The sequence below is a fragment of the Sipha flava genome, unplaced genomic scaffold (assembly GCF_003268045.1).
Source record: "Sipha flava isolate LNK unplaced genomic scaffold, YSA_version1 529_pilon_pilon, whole genome shotgun sequence".
Lineage (NCBI taxonomy): Eukaryota > Metazoa > Arthropoda > Insecta > Hemiptera > Aphididae > Sipha > Sipha flava.
In genome coordinates, this window is record NW_020273511.1 from 41,825 (window position 1) to 63,502 (window position 21,678).

General features: G+C 30.0%; 1 protein-coding gene across 1 annotated transcript; it reads left to right on the top strand.

The window, feature by feature from the left end:
- The first annotated feature begins 19,721 nt into the window (after positions 1-19,721).
- Positions 19,722-20,739, top strand: LOC112690942 (ATP-dependent DNA helicase pif1-like). Its single transcript, XM_025565051.1, has one exon. It carries the CDS (start codon positions 19,859-19,861, stop codon positions 20,675-20,677), a length of 819 nt encoding a protein of 272 aa, XP_025420836.1. The 5' UTR covers positions 19,722-19,858; the 3' UTR covers positions 20,678-20,739.
- The last annotated feature ends 939 nt before the right edge of the window (positions 20,740-21,678 follow it).

The window sequence follows — 21,678 nt, forward strand, 5'->3', positions numbered from 1 at the left end:
TTAAACCTCCGTCGGGATCTGCTGCTAAATTTAAAAAGCCCTATTATTTAGCGGAGTTTTTGAATTTTCTTGAACCGTTTACAAAATCACGAAAACAATCAGGTTATTATTTTTAATAATTTATAAAAAAATTTTATTATATTTTTAAAATAAATTAAAAAATAAATATTTCTGTTTATTTTCACAGGTAATATGCGAGTTCCAAGATCCTCAAATGATGAATGTAGTGAAAAAGATGAATGTACTGGTAATGTTTCCGAAAATGAAGAAGACAACATTGACCTTAATCTAATCATTGAAGATACACCTGATACAAATAAATTAAATGATACAAATTCAAGTTTCATTGAATCAAGTCCGCAACAAAGTACCTCTAGTACCAACAAATTATCTGTTCAGAAGAAACAACGTCCAGTCAGGTTAGAGGATGTTAATAAAGCAGCCTTAGATTTTTTCTCAAAAAAGAAAAAAATTGATAACATGGAAGAAGATGTGGATTTATGTTTTTTTAAGAGTGAATTGCCACGTATGAAACTCATGAATTCTGAACAAAAAAGGCGTTTTAAAGTTGGTATCTTAAATTTGGCGGGAAGCATACTCAACGAACAAATTCCTTTAGTAACTCAACCAAATTTTTACCACACAGAAATTAATAAACAATATCAGAACATAGGTAACCAGGTTAATTACTCAACATCTTCAAATTTATCTTCCTCTTCAGCATCAACGCCTATATCACCTCTATTAAATTTAGCACAACAGCCTTCTAACTTGCATCAAAATAACATTCAAAATTGGTTGTATGATTAATTGTTGTGAATACAAAATGTTGGTTACCTTAAAAACGTTTTTTTATATATATTATTCATTTATTTCAGTGTATTATACATAATATAATTTTTTACAGTTATTTATTATTATTTAAAATTTCATATCAAATATGTTTCATAACTGTTTTGAACTTTATTATTATTAAAAACAAGATTTTTTTCAATGTTTATAAACATTTTTACTATATACAATATTTTATTAAATAACCCATCCTTCATAATCATAATAATATAGTTAGTGTTTTATGGGTACTGCACATATACATTTGTACCCAATATTAAACTATTTATAACATTTTAAACTTAAATAAAATAAATATTCATATCAACTATTAAGTATGCCTGAGAGTAATAAGTATGCGTTCTTGAGGACACACTGAATGCCTATAATTGGTATCCTTTTTTTGAATTTTAGGTCCAACTATTGAATCAGTAAATCAAATGTTTTTTTTTTTCATTCGATAAAAACTTTGAAATCTATCTTCATCTTCCAGGTCTTTAAATACTGAAAATGCACCACGTCCACGACAGTTTTCACGCCAAAACGGATGCACCCAATAACTATACACTCTTTTTTGATTTTCATTTAAAATATTTAAAAAGTTCAGGGCACATAACGCGTTTTCTTCGTTTTGAAAGCTTGACATTTTGATAAATAGTGAATCAAAACTGACGGTGCATTACTAAATGCTAACCTAATTGCAAACCACTTGTCACATCATGCGCTATGTCACTTAGGTTGGCGTACAACATAACTTGTCATATCACTCGTTACGTCACTTGTCACGTCACTTGTTAGATCACGCGTCATGTTACTTCGGTGGGCGACGTGCCTTAGGCGCGTAACAGCAATCGATGTGTGAACGTGAAGGCGTCACGTAGGTTAGTATGCAAACCATACTTTTACGCGATTTTATATTACAATAGAACCTAAATGAACATTAATATTTTTTAAAAGAGTACTTACAATGCGAACACGTCCGAACAGCAAGGTGATCGTTGTCAAAACGATAATAAATAAATATATAATTATGCGATAGTGATACAAACATTGATAATGCTCTAATTTGATAATAACATTATATCGTTTGTATTCAAGTTACCTATATGTCCCAAGTAACCCGGTTTGACGGTAAACAAAAATAAATTTACACGCAAGATTGATGAAACATAATTTGATATATTACTGAACAATAGCGCTGGCGCATAACATAATAGTATGTTAGATTATTCCCGGCCGTATACACATTAACCCGTTGTTACGCGGACCTTATGTTCAGCTATGTTCCTGTTGAAAACCCGTAAACACGATGGTGAACTCACTGGGTAAATATTTATTATTACACTGCATTTGATAACCTTATTTAATAAATATATTGTAATCCCTACTGATGCGATATCGGATCGTTAAACAATAAAATTTTATGCATTATACACCATACCTCCCTATTGTGGACGTTATCAAAGCGAGAACCAATATATGTGTGTACCATATTGATACTCCAACGGTTCTGTCTTCAATAGAAAAAATCTATATTAAAATACGAGTATATATATATATATATATATATGAAGTATAATAAAGTATTATTTACAACGTTGTACATAATTTTATTGAATGCGAATTTATCAATTCCGATTAAAAATAAGCAAGTTTTAAAATACCTTGAATAATATGAAGTCTTTTTTTTATTTCACATATTTTGACATATTTTGATGTGAATACATATTACTATATATTATATATTTTGTTAATATTTCACATTTTTATATCCATACAGTTTTTTATTTGTATTAAAATTATTATTTTAGAATTAAATTAAAGAAGTTATTTTGATCGCTATTACACAAGTTTCTGATATGCAAAATAATGACCTGAAAAACCATTAAGCGTATATTTCCACAAATGTTTGTATCTTGGTTAAAGTATTAATAGAATAAGAAACAATAGAACAATTATTGAAAATCTTGTGACAGAGGAAAATATAGAAATCAAATTATATGGAGTTAAAGGAGAATCGGCAATTATAATAAAAATTAATTAAACTATGTACTCGTTAATAATTCTGGCTTACAAAAAATTAAAACTATAAGAGATATTTTTATGAATAAAAATGAAAATACGTCATATTTTTATGTAATAATTATAATGTAAAAACAACATTTTTTTTTAAGTTTAAAAATTAATTAATTTATAATTAAGTTCGATTTTAATGAAATTAATAAAATTACTTACCAATGAATATTTTTTTTTGTCTCGTCTTTCATGTTATTCACAGCAGGGCATCAATCGTGGCTAAATTAAGTCCAAATAAAGATATCGCGGAAAAAATAAGTTTGGGAATCGCTACGCTAGATCATGTGAGAATTACCGTGGGCTCATGTTTTTTGAACTGTTTACCAATCGCCATATCCTGAAAAGAAAATCAAACAAATCGTTACTGGCAGAGAATGAAACTGAACATCAAAAAAAAAAAATAAATAAATAAATAAAATAAAATAAAACGTCTCGTATTTCGATGTGGAAATTATATAAATTAAGATTTTTTATTATATGTTAAAGCTTGAGGGTTAACCTAACCGTATTAAATTGCTAGAGTCGAAGTTATATCATGTATTTATAGCTGAGTTATGAAATTAATAATATGCTTTATTATTTCCTAATCGTAAAATATTATGTGGTTTTTCGCTCATATTGGTACCGATTCTATTGCAGAGATATTATGTGATTATACTGCTCATATATATTAAACTACACGCATTACAACAACATACGTTTTCCGATCGCTATGGTTTTCCGAATAAATTTATAATATAAAATCGTATTTATTCATTCGTCCTAATTTTAACGTAAAAATAGGTTAAAAAGAAATTTTAAATGCGTCTTATTATAATATGATTGCCGTTTTGCGAGTATAAGAGAGTACTTTCTAAACGACTGTTGAGTATATGTTAGCGTTGAACTAGTAATTATTAAATACTGTTTGCGGTGACTTTCTGTGGACAAATTTTTTTTATCCAGTTTGAAATATGCAAAGTCGGTGTACAACTTACGTGGAATACTTGATCACAGTGACTCACAGTGGGATGATTCCAATATTTAGTTGGCCAAAAGTCCCATTTTTAAAACCTAAAAAATCCTAAATTTTATTGATAGCTATTTTTCATTTGAAAATGTTGTGGATAAATTTAAAAATTTAGATCAATAAGTTGAATACCAAGTGAAATAGAGCGGTTTGATTACAAATAATTACCTTTTTATTGAATTATTCCGATTTTTACGCGAAATATATTAATTAATTTTATTAAGTTAGAATAATAAAAATTTTTTTTTCCAGAATTCACATTTTGTATGTTAGTTTACATAGAATTATGACAAAAAAAAAAAAAATTTCCCACACCTATTTACAGTAACAATGCAATATCTAACCGAAAAAACCCAAGTTTTCCATAATTTTTCCGCTTTTAAAGGGTTTTAGTTAAATGTATGAAATATTACGCAATTTTAAATGCATACATGTTATGGTTCAAATTGTCAAGAATAAATGAAGAAAAAAAAATTGTTCCAGACTTTTCTAATCAGGTACACATATGGTTGTACACGTTTTTCTTACACAACCTATAGTTACTCTGTATTATTACTCAATTTAATTTATAGTAACATAAAAATCTGCACGAAATCGATGCTATATTAACTTTCATCGTAATCTATAATATATGAGATATAATTTATTACTTAACATAAAAATTAGGAACAACCAACTATGTTAAATTAAGTATAGTGAACAATTTGTTAGCGTAATGATTTTCAAAGGCTCATTACCTATCGTTCATCCTCCTTATACATGTATTAACTATTTTCAGTTTATGATTTTTTGCTTATTTTTTTTTCTAACGAATATTTGAAAAATTTCAACCATTTACCCTCAGTGAACTAAAGACTGCTATTTTATCCCGAAAATCAGCCGCCGCAAGTATTGACAGAATTTCTCCACTAATGTTACAATACTTACCTTCCAATGCCTTAGAACTACTTCTTTCAATTTTTAACAACCTAGCAAATTCCAACAATTTTCCTAAATCCTGGACATTATACAAGGTAATTCCAATTTCTAAATCACATTCAAAAGACTCCTTCCGTTCAATTGCCCTTGCCTCCGCGCTTTGCAAAATAGTCAAACATATTTTTAAAAACAGACTCGACTGGTGGATATAATCCAATCAATTCTTACCCGATAGTTTTTTCGCATTCAGACAAGAAAGAGGCACCATCGACTGTCTCGCTAACTTCACCGGTGAAATCTACCATTTTTTCAATAATAAAGAATTTCTGGTCGCAACATTTATCGACATTCGAGGTGCATTTGACTCCGTTAATATGCCGCTTCTAATCTTCCACCTACAATCTCTTAACCTATCACCTCATTTTATCAAATTCATTTTCAAGCTTTTTTCTCGTAAAACACTACATTTCTTCTCATCCTTTAGCTCTATAAATGTATGTTCTACTTCCACAGGCCTACCCCAAGGTAGCTGCTTGAGCCCAATTATTTTCAATATCTATATGAGTTCCATTGTCAAACATCTCAACTCAATTGGCCACAAAGTCTTAGTATATGCGGACGATATTGTTATTTCCTCTCATAATAGCCATCTAGATCTCGCCATTGACTCCCTGCACAACTCGTTTAATTCTTTACATAATATTCTTTCTTCTTCATTTTTCCACATAGCTCAAGAAAAATGCAAATCTTTAATTTTCTCCAGATGCCGTTACCTTTACTGTCATCCTACCAAAATAAATGATCACACCTTACCATTTGTTTCAAACCACACATACTTAGGTCTGACCTTTGACCCTAAACTTCGTTGGTCACCAAATATAATCAAACTAACAAAATTCACCTCACGCTAGTCCAACTTCTTAAGATCAGTGATTAACGTACGTTAACTTTACGTGCGTAAAGTTATTTTTTGTCAAGTATAAAGTAATGTTCATTAAATATGTTAATATTTCATTCTAGCGCTTAGTTTCTTTTAGAAAATGCATATTAATTACATGCTAAATATTGGCGTGGAGAAAATTTAGGAATTCAAAATATTTTGTGTGGTGGGAAGGGGCTAGGGACATGTGAAAATCGGTTTAATTGATTTTGCAAACCAACGGATAACACTAGAGGTTTAGGACCGTTCATGCAAATACATGCTAATTACATGCTAAGTATTGGCATAGAAAAAACACCTTTTTTTGATATTAGGCCTAAATAAAAATCATGTAAATTACAAAAGTTGGCATACATATACATGCTAATTGCATGTTAAATATTGAGGAAAAAAAATGTATAATTCCAATATTGGGGGTCGGGGTAATGTACGTGTTGAAAATAATAAAGTGCATATACTTTACATAAAATTTAATTTTCGTATATAGAAAATACAATTTATTTTTCAATTTGGACTTTTACATGTTTTTATTGCTCAACGAAATTTCCTTTCTGGATGTACCTCGTAATTATATTTTAAGTGAATAACACTTTATATAGCCATCGGGCGTAATAAATGTTTTGGTTTCAAAATCTGTATTAGTTTACAAGTTACATATTTGTTTATATATTTATAAAAGATCATTAACGAGAAAAACTTTTTCACGAAAATCGAGCCACATAAACTATTAGCTTAATAGTTTCTTGATTCATTGTGGCCGATCAAAACAAAATTCTAGAATTTCTGTGTCGATGTTGGTGGTAAAACATTTTTTTTACATATTATTCGAACTCTTCGAACCGATTCGTACTTTTCAAATCGTGAATTTGTGAAGAACAATAGTATCTTAAAAATTACGTACATATAAATAGTATACATAATAAAATATTTATGCCGTTTTTTACAATCGAATGATGCACATCATTACAATATATACAAATGGTCTTACCATTTTGAACTGAATATTATTATAATTGTATACTGAATACGATCGTCGAGAGTCTGCTTACAGCCGTAGTAATCAACAGAAATTCATAAAAAAATTTGAATTTTTCTTATTTTATAAGCTTAGGTTTACGATGCAAATGAACTGGATCATTGGTTCTGTAATCATAGTAGACGTATGAACATAAATGATCATACGTCAGAAAGTTAGGAATACGGTCAACGAAACAAATGTGCTGACATGCACGTATACGTTGTTTTCAGTGTAGTTTGAGTGACGTATTATGCGGTCGTCGAGTGCAAACAAGTTGGTTTCGGGTCGTGGTTAACGGAGCAAGACTAAGGCTGGGGCCACACAAGCGTAAATTTTGACGCACGTATTTATCAGTTCACACAACCGTTAAATAGTACGACCGTAGATTAATTATTTTTGAAAAAAGTAGTTTCGTTCAGATTTTTTGCGGTACAAGACGTTGGTGTAATAGATTCGAACGAAATTGTTACGTTCTCATATTTGACGTACTTGTACTTAAGAAACCGGCAAAGAAGAAAATTTTGGGTTCACCCTATAAACCCTGAACGTCAATCACATGGCCATTATTTTCAATTGTATAAGCAACTTCGAAAAGACAATGTTAAGTTTTTTAATTATTTTCACATTTCGATAAGTTCATTTGATGAGTTGTTATCGTACATAGAAAATGATATAAAACGGCAAGATAGAAGATTTCAGTGAAATTGAAAACATAATTACGAACAAAAATCAAAATCGATATTATGAGGCGTTATCAAACTATTTTATGAGTAACAAAGGGGAGTTATCCTGGCAGATGGATAAAATATAGTTGATAGATACCAAACAATAGTTTTTTTTGTATGCTTTATAAATCCATACTAGATAAGTATAAATTATATATACTCTTATATATATATTTATATTATTGATTATATATTTTTTTTCAAATAGGTAGATACATAATTATTATTTCATTATTATACAATAAGTATATTAAATAATATTTAAGAAAATAATTTGAAATATTGTACTTGATATTGTACTAAATTTATAAGTAGGCAACAGGAAATAAAATATGAACAAAATACTTAAAAATTAATTTTTGTTGTGCTTCATGTTCTTCGTTAAAATTTGATAGTAAGGACAAAGCAATTTCAAACCAGGCTGAATTTTTTTTGTTTTTGTTTTTATAATCTTCATTTGAAGTATCCTATAATAATGGCCGTTTTTGAACTTCATTAATTAGAAGTTCACTATCCATATTGATTTTTTCAGACTTTTTTTATAAAAACTTATTATAATTTTTGAATTTTAATTAAAAAAAAACTTTACACAACACACTTCAAAACCAACACAATGTTCTTACGCCCGGATAATTATGCGTCCATATGGTCATTCAATTTCAAAACAATTCATTTCTACAACGTGCGTAAACATGATTCAACGTGCATTGAACGCAGAGACCAAAATCAACGTCCGTTCATACGCACGTACGTTTTGACGCATGTCGTTAGTACGGCCCTATCTATAATTCCACAACGGACGTCAAAATTAACGTGCGTTACGACGTACATTATGCGCTCATGTGGCCCTAGCCTAAAACCCCTTTCACACGACGTCACCGTGGTGGTGCGGCCAAAAGAAACACAGAACTTGATTATGATTTTCACGCGTGGTGGCGCGGCCAAATTTAGTGGCGCTACTAGTCGCGACGGTCGCGACCAAAATAGTTGGACCCGTGATCACATAAAGTGGCGCCACCAAGACATTTATATGGTTTCTTATGAAAAACGCGCGTTCTTTTCAATTGATCGGCCACCAGACACGTGACCAGACGTATCTGCACTGTGTTTAACAAAAAAATTAATATTTGAAGTAGAAAATCGTCCTGCCATTTGGAATTCTGTAAGTGAAGAGTATGCAAATCATATTTTAAAAAAGAAGAGTTGGGAGGAGTTGGTGGACATATTCGGTACTCATAATGAATGTAATATAAACGATAAAAATGAAATAGGTGAGTAATTAATATAATATAATATTGGTAGTATAATTTTATTGTATATAATTTAATGATATTATCTGATAATTTCAACTATATGATTTGTGATATCTAGCATTTAATTTAAAAATGATTAAAATAAGTATTTAATTGAAATATTTTGAAGTATTTAATTTAGCAATGTAAAAGTAACATTAAATTATTATTTATAAAACTTAAAACTAATATTGAAAACATTTTTGAAATATTAAATTTTATTGTATTGCCATTCAATCGACCTTCAGTCATAAAATAATTAGCAAATTTGTCTCTGACAGTTAAAGCAGTTTGGGTCCCCTTGTAATATTTTTTGTTTCTAGATCATCTAGTCCTTGAACAATTAATGTATCATCATAACGATACCCATCTCTTGATCTTACGAAGTTGTGTAACATACAACAGGCTTTAATTATATTTTGAGCCAAATCAAGTTTGACGTTAAGTGGTTGGAGGAATATTCTCCATTTTTTTGTCATTATTGCAAATGTACACTCAATTAGCGACGAGCTCTTGACAATCTATAGTTAAAAATTTTCTTGTTCACTGTTAAATTATTTCCCCCATATGGACGCATAATATTTTCTGATAAACCAAATGTTTCATCTCCTACAATAACATAGGGCATTGGTTCTGGGTCTATAGATGATATCGGTTTTGAATCAGGAATATTTAAAGAATTATCTATAAGCTTTTTATAAAATAACGAATCTTTAAAAATAGATGAATCGCTAATTTTTCCAAATGCACCGATATCTACAGATACGAATAAGTAATTAGAGTCACAGATGGCAAGCAATAGAACAGAAAAATAATGTTTGTAGTTGTAATACAACGATCCACTTTCTGTAGGTTTTCTTAATCGTATGTGCTTACCATCTACAGTCCCCAAAAAATTTGGAAAATTTGTGTGTTTCAAATCCATTTGCTATATTAAACCAATTTTCTTTCGATGGTTGTAGCATACATATATCTTTTAAAAACGTCTGTTTATCTTATTTTAGTATACATAAAACCCGATAAAAATAGTATTAGAAATAATTACAACCGATAAAAATGATAGTTTTAACTTAATTCTAGATATTATATCGATAATTAAATTTCCACAATGATTTATTGCTTATCTGTTATATTGCAATTGATATGACCAACGGCATTTTTTTTCCTAGAAGTGAAGTTAGTAACGAATCTATACAAACGTTTTTCGTTGTCATGAATACAATCTTATGAGTTTTATATTATATATATGTATATATAGTTAATATGGAGGTACATTATAGTGTACGGTAGGCCTCTATGACAAAAATAAACATATGATAATCCTATTTTTATTTCGAGTTATTTTATTACTGCGTTTATATCGTTTAAGAAAATAATTACCATATAAAGGTTTTATTTTCTATATTGCTATATTGTTATATTAAAATAATAGTTATCGAAATGTCAAAATTACTGTCTTCTGATATTTTAACGATACTGAACGCAAATGATTCGGAAATTGTTAATTCATCTGGTGATAAAATTGACGAGTTTCCACACGAAGAGTTAGATAATATTTTGGAAGAGTTTGCTTCAACTGACAATGAAGAAGTCATCAAAGAAGATGATGACAGTATTATAATATAAACAAATAAAAAAGACATAAAATGGGTAAGCATGCCATTTAATCCACCGATTTTAAAATTAGATAGTTTAGACGATACAGTTCCTAGTCTTATAAAAATACCATTGCAATATTTTTTGGAATATTTTGATAAAAATTATTTTGAACAGATTTCATATTTCACTAATTTATACGCAATCCAAAAATCTCAAACAAGATTTAAGCCAATTTCTACTGAAATTAAAATTGTAATAGGTATTCATATTTAAATTGGATCGCTTAACCTTCCACGTGTCCATATGTACTGGGAAAAAGATACTCGCGTACCTCTTGTTGCAGATAATACGACAAGAGATCATTTTTTTTCAATTCGATCAAATATTCATTTTATTGATAATATGACAATACCACCAGGCAATAAAGATGTTTTTATAAAAGTTCGACCACTATACGAAACAATTAAAATAAAATGTAATTTTCTTCCTTTGGAGAGGAATATTTGTATTGACGAACAAATGGTCCCTTTTAAAGGCCATTTATCAATAAAACAGTATATAAAAAATAAACCGAACTCATGGGGTATTAAAATTTTTTTGTTATGTGGCTAAAGTGGCATTGTATACGACTTTGTGCTATATCAGGGTGCTAAAACCGAAATTGATTCACAAGCTCAAAAACAATTTGGTCAAGGTCCAGGAGTCGTATTACATCTTGGCAAAATCGTTAAAAAAAATAAACATTTTCTTTATTTCCACAATTATTTTTCATCATTCAACCTTTTTGAACGTTTGCAGCAAATAGGTATTTGTGCCGCTGGTACGATACGTGTTAATTGGTTTGCGAAACCATCAATACTTTCGGATACTATTACAATAAGTTAATATAATAATACTATTATAAAATAATACTATTACAATAAGTTAAATTACCTACATTGTCTAATATTTTTTGGTAGTACAAAAGTTTTTTGAGTAGTATTATTTAAAGTATTTAACCAATATATATCTTACCTTAAAGTTACGACCAATTTTTCTACAAGTGAAATACAGTCTCTCATATTGGTATTTTGGCCGGTTAGTCATTTTTAAGAATGCCGAAAAGTTCATCAAATGAATTGATCGACATTCTTAAATAATTAAAAAAATTTTCTTCATATTTTCTTAAATCATAGTAAAATAAATTGATAAGCCTTTTCCTGAGCAATCAGCAATTAATGGATGTATCCAAAACGTCCTGTTTTTTTTCTTTGCACGTCTACTACGGCTGTACAAATAAGCAACACATGGCAACTCTTCAACTTCCATTTTGGAACTAAATATTGGTTTAATTAGTTTGTTTAAATGTTGTACATTGTAAAATAAAATAATAAAATAATGTGTCTGGTGGTGTGTTTGGTGACTATACTTTTTTGGTGGCGCTACTATGGCCGCGCCAAGTCATCTCGGCGAATTCACATAGTACACACGTGCGTTAAACGGTTCGAACGCAATCAATGTAAAAACTGCAGGTACGAAACGGTATAGGGTTAACGAACAAAACATATTATACGACGACGAATTATGGGCAATTATGTCAGGTTTATATGAACGTGGTTACGCGATGGCTGAACGATTAGACTGCACGTGCTATCAAAATAGTAAAATTTATTATGCACGGCGCGACGACACTATACATTATTATGCTATGTATATAAATTACGTAAAGCGTAACTACTGCGTATATAAATTATGTACAATGCAACAACCAGACTAATCGATTGCGCTACGATTCGGAGCGCTGTGTATGTCAACATTTTTATTTTTGTTTATTTTTTTTATTTATTTTTTTTTTCATAATTGCTTTCGAAAACTTTTCCTTGTAGGATTCGGAATATCGTACCACGTCTGGTTTTGATATATTTTCTAATACGCAGACTCAAATTTCGAAACTTCTTAGATCACTACAATCTTTTCACTAGAAAAATAAAATATATTTATTTATCTGTAAATAGTATAATAATAAAAAATGATATTAATAAGCATATAAATATATTTTATAATTTAGAAAAAAATGTCTTGTTTACGATAGTGGTATTACATAAATAAAAAAAAAAATTAAACTAAATTAAAAATTGCTTGGTATCGTTCTAAACGAGAAATTTTTGTGTTTAAATTAGATAACCATTTTTATCGTTATTGCATAGTAAAAATGGAATTGTGTATGTCATTGAATAATTTTTTTTTTTTGTACGATTGAAATAATTATATCATGGAAAGTTATGAAAATAAACTTATGTTATTATTTATCGAAATAAGTTCAAAAAGTTTAGATAAAAAAATTAAAACTGTTTAAATTAATCGTGTGATAAAATACATAACTAACCTTATTATTCGCAGGTAAGGATTGTGTATCTAAACATTTTGTTTTTTAGGGTGCATTACTGTTTATATCTATAATATAATATATACAGTGTCCCAAGATGATTTACTATTATTGCAATTAGCCATGTGTTAATAAAGTTATTCAAATACCGATTTTTTTTTTTTTTACAACTTTTATGGCTTAATTTATTCATATATTTTTTTTAAAAATAAACAAAAATGTACCAGTCAAAAGTTGAAAAAATGACTTTATACATCATACTATGCTAATGTTGTCAAAAATGTATAATAAAATACGATTCCATACCTGTATTCATAAACTTTATGTTTTTTAGTAATAACATATTTTTTCGAAGACAGTATAATATAGTGTTATATTTTGTAGTTTGATTTGTTGTCCATCGTGTATTTATAACTATATTATTCGCTTATGAATTTTCATCTGATAAAATATAAACCAGAAGAATTTTAAACATAATAAATTGTTAAAACACTTAGAAGATAAACCAAATCATTTTTATGCAAAAAAATATAAAAATTCCCATTTTAAACATTAAATAAAATTTAAATATATAATCATAAAAGTTGTTTAAAAAAAAAACAACTAATAAGATTTAAAAGTGGGGTGAGATACAGGAAAGGATAAATGATATTGCTGTATAGATCTTATAAAATTGAAACCAATATACGAGTACCATTTTTAGACGAGTTACGCTGGCATCCACAAGTTAAAATAATTACTCATAACCGGTACCAAAATTTGTTATATAATGTGTACAAATTTTTAATCGCATTTTGAAAATTTGTACACCCTCATGAAGGGTAGAAGAACGCTTTTTCATTTCGAATGCTAGCGTAAAGTTATTCCAGTATCCGCATTCACGATTTTTATCTTAGACACTCAAAACCGGTACCAAAATTTGTTACATAATTTGTACAAATTTGTAATCATGATTCCAAAATTTTTATACCCACTTAAACCAGGGAAAATCAATTTTTCGTTTCAGATACCAACGTAACGTCACCCCAGCATCCGCATTCACGTTTGTAATAATTCAAAAATTTAGAAGTTAAAAGTTTAAACTTTCATCACTTATCAGATGTTTATACTGGCATTTTTATGTATTTACGGCATTTTACAATATAATTTTAACATATTTATTAAAGTGATTTACTCAATGATGAGTACTACTCAACACGTATATACTAAACAGCAGAGCAACTTTTTTTACATTATAGCATTTCGAATTATAATATCTAAAATTGAACAAAATATTGTCGGAGAGTGTGAGAGAAGTAGCCTCCACGACTAAGGCTAATTTACATTATTTTAGCACCCTCGAGGTTTGAGCTCTAGTTGCCCCACTGACATTAACATATGCATTATTCTTATCGGATATAATGTTAACTCAGTTTGCAAATTAATTTGCAATTTTTAATTTAACTGTATTGTAATAATGTTTTACTCTATGGTCAGTTCGTTGGTCTGGTTGATGGTGCATTCGTATTTATAGTTTTTAACTTGTAAACAGTAACTTAACTTTAACTTTTTAACTTGTCCAGGCTTGCATAAGGGGGCTGGAGTATAGGATGTTTTAAGGATTAATATTTAGGCATTTCGTATAGCATTTATATTTGAGCTGTGTCAATTTGTGAGAAGTAAATTAACGTTAGTGTGAGTATTCCAATATCCCGTTGTCGCGCTATCGCTTATTTAATTAGAAATATCTAATATATCTAATATAACTTAAAATAAAACTAATAAAAGATGGATAAATAATACATGTTTTGTTAAAGGCTGTTAAATTAAAGTTCAATATCTTTCTTTGATGTTGTTGAAGAACTAGTTACGTTAAATTTTGTGTCATCATACGACTCCCACTTTTCATTGCTCCTTAATGCGCAAGTTATATAGTGTCCAGTGGCAGCTCGTAAACCACATCTTTCACTTCTGTGAAAGATTATAGCTCCTCTTAGCATATAAACATTAGAATTCCAAACTACATTTGTAGTGAGGTCTAGTAATGGCTTACAAATGGCTTTAGCATAGTTTTGGTTAACTAAATCAATTAGCATTGTTTCTATGTCAATACTTGTTGATGCTTTTAGATCTGTGAACAGAATAATAATCATGTTAAATTATATAATTATGTAATTAAATTAATTATATTTAAATATTATTAATTTTTTTTTTTTGGCTGTAACATGAATACATTATTGAATAATTTAAATTTCATACATTGAAAATGTTTTATGGTGAAAAACTTATTAAAACAACAAATATTCTGCTCCATATATCTGGTTTTCGAAAGACTATAAAATATAAAAATGAATTGAATTTTTGAACTCTAAAAAACTGAAAATTTATACGGACTAAAAATGTTATTCAAATGTGTTCAAACATAACTTAAACATAAAGTTCAAATAACTTTTTAATAAAAGAAATTATGGTTTGACAACATTTTTAGTTAATAATTATTTACAAGAAAATTAAAATCAGTATTTTCAAAATTAAAAAAAAAAATGGATAGGTTTACCTTAAACTTTTATAGAAATATATTAAGGTTATACTTCAATAATAAAATATTTATCAAATTAGCATAATTTAGATACTTACCTTTAGGAAGGGAACTGATTTCGATAAATAAATTAGTTGTAATTTCCGTTGATACATTCCTATCATTTCCACAGTAGTAACAGGTTTCCTTGTAAGTTTTTAGGTTTTCTTCAATTTCACGTTGTTTTTGAAATTCATTTTCGTACACATTTAGTGACAATTTTGATGATGTAGTTTTCATTAGAGGAATCAAGCATTGGCTGTTTTCACATATACTCTTTCGAATTAACGAAGGCAATTCATTCATCATTTTGTCTACAATACATGAAGCAGTACCAATAACGTCTATAGTTTTAATACCAGCTGTGATAAACTTAACTCTATTTTCAAAATTATGTACAATTAGTTTAAGTCTATTAAGATAAATTTCTTTTTTTTTACTCTTTAATCATTTGTAATGCTATATTAGAAGTCATGTTCAACGTCGATGTTCCAACCAAATACTTTCTAAATGTTGGGCTATCGGCTGCTGATGTAGCTAATAAAGATAAAATTGAATCCACTGAGCAAGTATTGGTAATCACGAATTTTCCCAAGCAAGGAAATAAAATTGGATTAGTATGTAGACCATTACCGTTTTTTAATAGAAGTATAGGAATTATACTACCTTTTTTATTCAGATCTAATAGCTCAAACCCGGTTTGTTGAACTAAGTAAGATTTAGAAGTTCGAATTGTTTGAAAATTATTACGTTTACCTTTTCTACACCACATTTCTATTGCGTTAGATTCTACCAAAATCAATTTTTTTTATTGCACTCAAGACAAATTTTGTATTCCCCAAAACCTTCTTCTGTACCAGGTATTCCAACAGAGCAGCCAAAAAGGTGAACTGGTTTTTCACATTCTAAACACTTGTGCACACCGGTAGGTAAATCACCATTTGGACACATCAAACATGATGTACTTTATGGGGATGTACAAATTTTCAAAATGCGATTACAAATTTGTACAAATTATATAACAAATTTTGGTACCGGTTTTGAGTGTCTAAGATAAAAATCGTGAATTTGGATGCTGGAATAACGTTACGCTGACATCCGAAATGAAAAAGAGTTTTTCTATCCTTTATGTGGGTGTACAAATTTTCAAAATGCGATTAAAAATTTGTACAAGCTATATAAAAAATTTTGGTATCGGTTTTGAGTAATTATTTTAACCTGCGGATGCCAGCGTAACTCACCTACCATTTTTCTCTATTTTTTCTCAACTATCCAAAGAATTGTTATAAAATTCAAAACTTGATCCTTTAAATGTACCAACTAAACGTAATTCCCTATTAGAAACCTCTCATTACGGTGATGATTGCAGTAATCATTTTGATAAAATTCATAAGAACAGATACAAAAAAAAAAAACCACACATCAGGATAAAACCAACACATTGATATGTTTCATCCGAAATTTAAAAAAAAAACATATTTTTACTATCATTATTAACGCGGGATGTATATATTGTAACCAATACATTTTCGTGGAATACCCTGCATATCATGTTAAATAATTACAAAGGTAACGAAATGCTGCGATTAAAAAAAAAAAAAATGTTGTGAGTTCCGAAAAATATTACCCGGTTTGGACGTCAAGCACAAAATGTATCTAACCAATAACGACCTGTTACCGTTCAAGCATTAGTTTTTTAAGTGTACATAAACTGATTCGTTCTAAAGTATTTTAAAGTTGCAGCTCACACGTACACACACAAACACTGTAGACATACTGACTGACAGTCACACTTTAATTGTCCGCTTGTTAAATTTTATTCAATTTCTGTAACAACCTTCTTCATCAGTTTTAGTGGGTATAATAGTATGACGGTTTTACGTAAATAACGTATAACTGCAAGTGCAGACCCAGTATGTGAATATGTACGGATCGAATAAGTGAATTCCGAATTCGCCGTGGGCTTTTCGGCTCCTGCATTATACCCGTGCTCGCCACGCATGTGTGTAAAATGCAAATAGGCATAAAACACTGACCACGGCAGGCACCGTAAATGGGAACTTTTAGGATTGCCTGTAACCCAAAAGTTTCAAATTAACACTTCCAGAGTTGCCGGGTGATTTATTATGCGAATTATGCGATGTATGCGCAATGTTCGTTATATGATATAATTTGAAACAATATACATAAAAAGTTCCGTCGCCGTTGACAAAACACATGACGCAGAAAGAAATGCCAACAGAAACGTATGGGCGGATAGTGAATAGGTATTTTGATACCTGACAGTTCGACTGACCCGTTTCGGTTTGAAAATCGGAAGAGAGGACTTCTGTCAATCACCCATTTTCAGAACGTATTTGAAATATCTGAACGTAACAACATTGCGTGTAAGTTCAAGGAATTATTTTAACGACTTGTGAGTTATAAATAATTTTAAAAATAATGACATTTGCTTCGTATTGTGTATCATTTATGTATACATAAATATCTATAGAACTACAGTAATTGTGTGATGTGAGATAGCTTTTATCTATTCCGTTTAGATTTTGATGAATATTTTCTGAAAAAATGGAACCGTTTTATTTTCGAAAGCAATTACCTCCAAGATATTGCATAGTTATAGTATTTTGTTTTTTTCTCACTCTTGGTTCTATAAAACAATAAGACGTAAATAAATAAATAAATGTCAAAGGATTAAAATATAAAGCATCTTTCTTACACCATTATAAAGAGTTAAATAAATAATTTAGAAAAAATTATGGTTCTTAATACGATCTTAATATTGATTTTCAAATTATTTTAATAACATATTACGAAACTCCCCTTTAAAATGTTAATAAATACTTGGTATTGTGTTATTATTGTGCAGTGTTCAGTATTGAATATTCTTTAATTTTTTTTAAATGTAGTATAATGCCGCGGAAATCTAACCTACACAATCAGTATAGTAAAAATGCACGACGTATGCGTGCTAATAGAGCTTATGAATCGGAAGAACAAATTGCAGCAAGAAACGCAGCTCAACAAATCAGAACAGCAGAAATTCGCAGACAAGAGTCTCGAGAACAGCGTGATGAACGTCTACGACAAAATATATTGAGAACAAGATCGGCGCGAGAACGGCACATAGCCACATTTAGAGAACTTGACAGAGAGCGACAACAAACCAACCGTGCATTAACACATGCATCATTCGTTCACCTTGCGTTCGAATATGCACCAGATATCAATTACTCTGCACATACTAAAATTATAATTGGTGCAATGGATAAAATATGCCAATATTGTCAAGCGTTAAAATTCCGCAATGAAACGATTGGTATGTGTTGTGCATCTGGAAAAGTTGTACTGGCACCTCTTCCTATTCCACCGGAACCTTTAAAATCATTTCTTGCTGGCGAATCAGACGATTCGAAATTATTTTTATTTAAGACTCGCAAATTCAATTCTTGCTTCCAAATGACGTCCTTTGGCGCAACTAAAATTTGCGACCTCACATCTGATGGAAATAATTTTGTAACTACGTTCAAAATCCAAGGCCAAGTGTACCACAAGATTGGGTCATTAATGCCAACTACTGGAAGCAGATAATCATTGGGACTTGACACTTGCTGATGCAGCATTGACATCTACACCGAATAATATTCGTCAACTATTTGCAATAATTTTGACAACATGTTTTCCAACACAATCATCGACTCTGTGGGAAAAATATAAAAATTATATGACTGAAGATATACTGCATCGAATTAGACGAACAAATCAATGTCCAAATTTAGATTTCACACCAGAGATGTATAATGAAGCATTAGTGTTGATCGAAGATTTATGTATTTTAATTTCAAATTTGCCACTTAGTCATTATGGAATGTCATCACCTGATCGCCCGGCTGCCGACTTAGTTAACACTGATTTGCAACGAGAAAAACAGTACAATGACGTTGACTTAGCTACAATTATTGTGAATAATGAACCATTACTGACAGCCGAACAAAAAAATATTTATAATCGGATAATGCTGACCGTTGATGCTGACCAAGGTGGGTTTTTTTTCTTAGACGCACCAGGTGGAACAGGTAAGACATTCTTAATATCATTAATTCTTGCAAAGACACGTTCCCAACAGAAAATTGCTTTGGCAATTGCATCGTCAGGCATTGCTGCAACTTTGTTAGATGGTGGACGAACAGCACATTCAGCATTGAAGTTGCCATTAGACATTCATAACAAACCAAACGCAATGTGTAACATTGAAAAAAAAAGCGGAATGGCTACAGTGTTGCAAAAAAGTGCAATAATAATTTGGGATGAGTGTACTATGACTCATAAACATTCACTTGAAGCATTTCATAGAACTATGCAAGATTTGAAAGGCAACCATAAACTTTTCGGTGTTACTGTCTTACTACTGTCCGGTGATTTCCGGCAGACTTTACCAGTTATTCCTCACTCTACTTTTGCCGATGAGATCAACGCATGCTTAAAACAATCGTTTTTATGGACAAGTGTTGAGACACTTCGACTGACTATGAATATGCGAGTACAATTGCAAAATGATCCAACAGCACAAGTATTTTCTAAACAATTGCTGGATATTGGAAATGGTGAAATTGAGTTGCATCAAAATACACAATACATAAAATTACCAGATATTTTCTGCACTGTTGTTGAAACGAGAAATGAACTAATTGAGAGTGTCTTTCCGGATATATTGAATTATTATTTAGATCACAATTGGCTCTGTAATCGTGCTATTTTGGCAGCAAGAAATGTTGATGTGAACGAAATTAACTTCCATATACAACAGATTTTGCCCGGTGATTTGATGTCTTTTAAATCAATCGACACAGTTATTGATGAAAACGAAATCGTAAACTTTCCAACTGAATTTTTGAATTCTCTGGATTTGCCAGGAATGCCACCACACAACCTTCAATTGAAAATTGGTTCACCAATTATTCTTCTACGTAATTTAAACCCACCTCAATTATGTAACGGTACACGTTTAGTCATAAAAAAAATGACCGAAAATATTCTTGAAGCAACAATTTTGTCGGGAAAATTTAAAGGAGATATCGTCCTGTTGCCACGTATTCCACTGATAGCGTCGGAATCTTCAATACCGTTTAAAAGGCTCCAATTTCCGATTTGTTTAGCTTTTGCAATGACTATAAATAAATCTCAAGGCCAAACAATGTCTATTTGCGGTTTGGATTTGGAAAACACATGTTTCTCACATGGACAGCTATATGTTGCCTGCTCACGTGTAGGAAAACCATCAAATCTCTTCGTGTTAGCAAAAGACAGGTTAACCAGGAATGTTGTACACAAAGTAGTACTTAGATAATTTTTAGTTTTAATAATTTAATTTATTTTTGTATGTTTTTAATGTATATAGTATTTTTTGTAAGTAGGTCACTGATTACAAACAATAATTTAATATAAGATGAATAAAATGTAAATTCAGAAAATATATATTTTGGTTTGTACTTAATTTCAACTTTTAGATACTTTACCTATTACTTTTAAATTTTCTCATACATAATAACACTAATACATGGCCTACGAAAATGCTAAAAAACCAACTAATACGCGGGCAACGCCGTGTCGGGACAGCTAGTATATATATATATATATAACCTCAGAAACAACAATCTTACAATAATGTACATCACACAATCGGTAGGCCTTAAAAATAACCGGTGTGGTGTAATAAATTGATGGAATTTTTCAAATCATTCCACCCGTCAACGAATAACTAGTGGGATAACTTTTCGCTTATTATTATTATTATTTTTAAAGAAAGTGTAGTCATCAAGTTGAGAGAAGAGGACGAGATAAAAATATTACACGATGATTGATGTTCATGGCAAAAGTATAAATGGTAAAAAATCAAATGATATGTCATCGCTTTGTCAGCGCGAGACTCGAAGTAAACTGATCTCATTCTTTTTTTCCTATTTCAAAACTGCCTTATCATGTATTCCATTGTCTCCACGAAATCGGTGACTATGTGTGCGTAAGTCAAAGTACATAAAATTCTTACCATATTTTTGAAAAAGAAAATACCAGGCACTATATACTATTATGCTATAAAATATGTATCTTAAATCAGGGGCGTCATTTCAATATTTGATAGGGTAGGGCATAATAATGACTGGCCCTATACCCAGAAAGCAATACAATGTTTATAAAATATTATAGGAATGTTTTCAATAGAACAATTACCTTTTGAGAAAGTTTTATACTGATTTCCACATAATTATTCAATGTTCCTATAATATTCTAATATAATTAATTGGCCACAAAAGTAAGGTTCACTTAACATTATTTTATAACTTTCTCACA

Excerpts from the sequence above, each read along its gene's own strand:
- LOC112690942 (XM_025565051.1), top strand. The coding sequence starts at position 19,859 with ATGAATATGCGAGTACAATTGCAAAATGATCCAACAGCACAAGTATTT.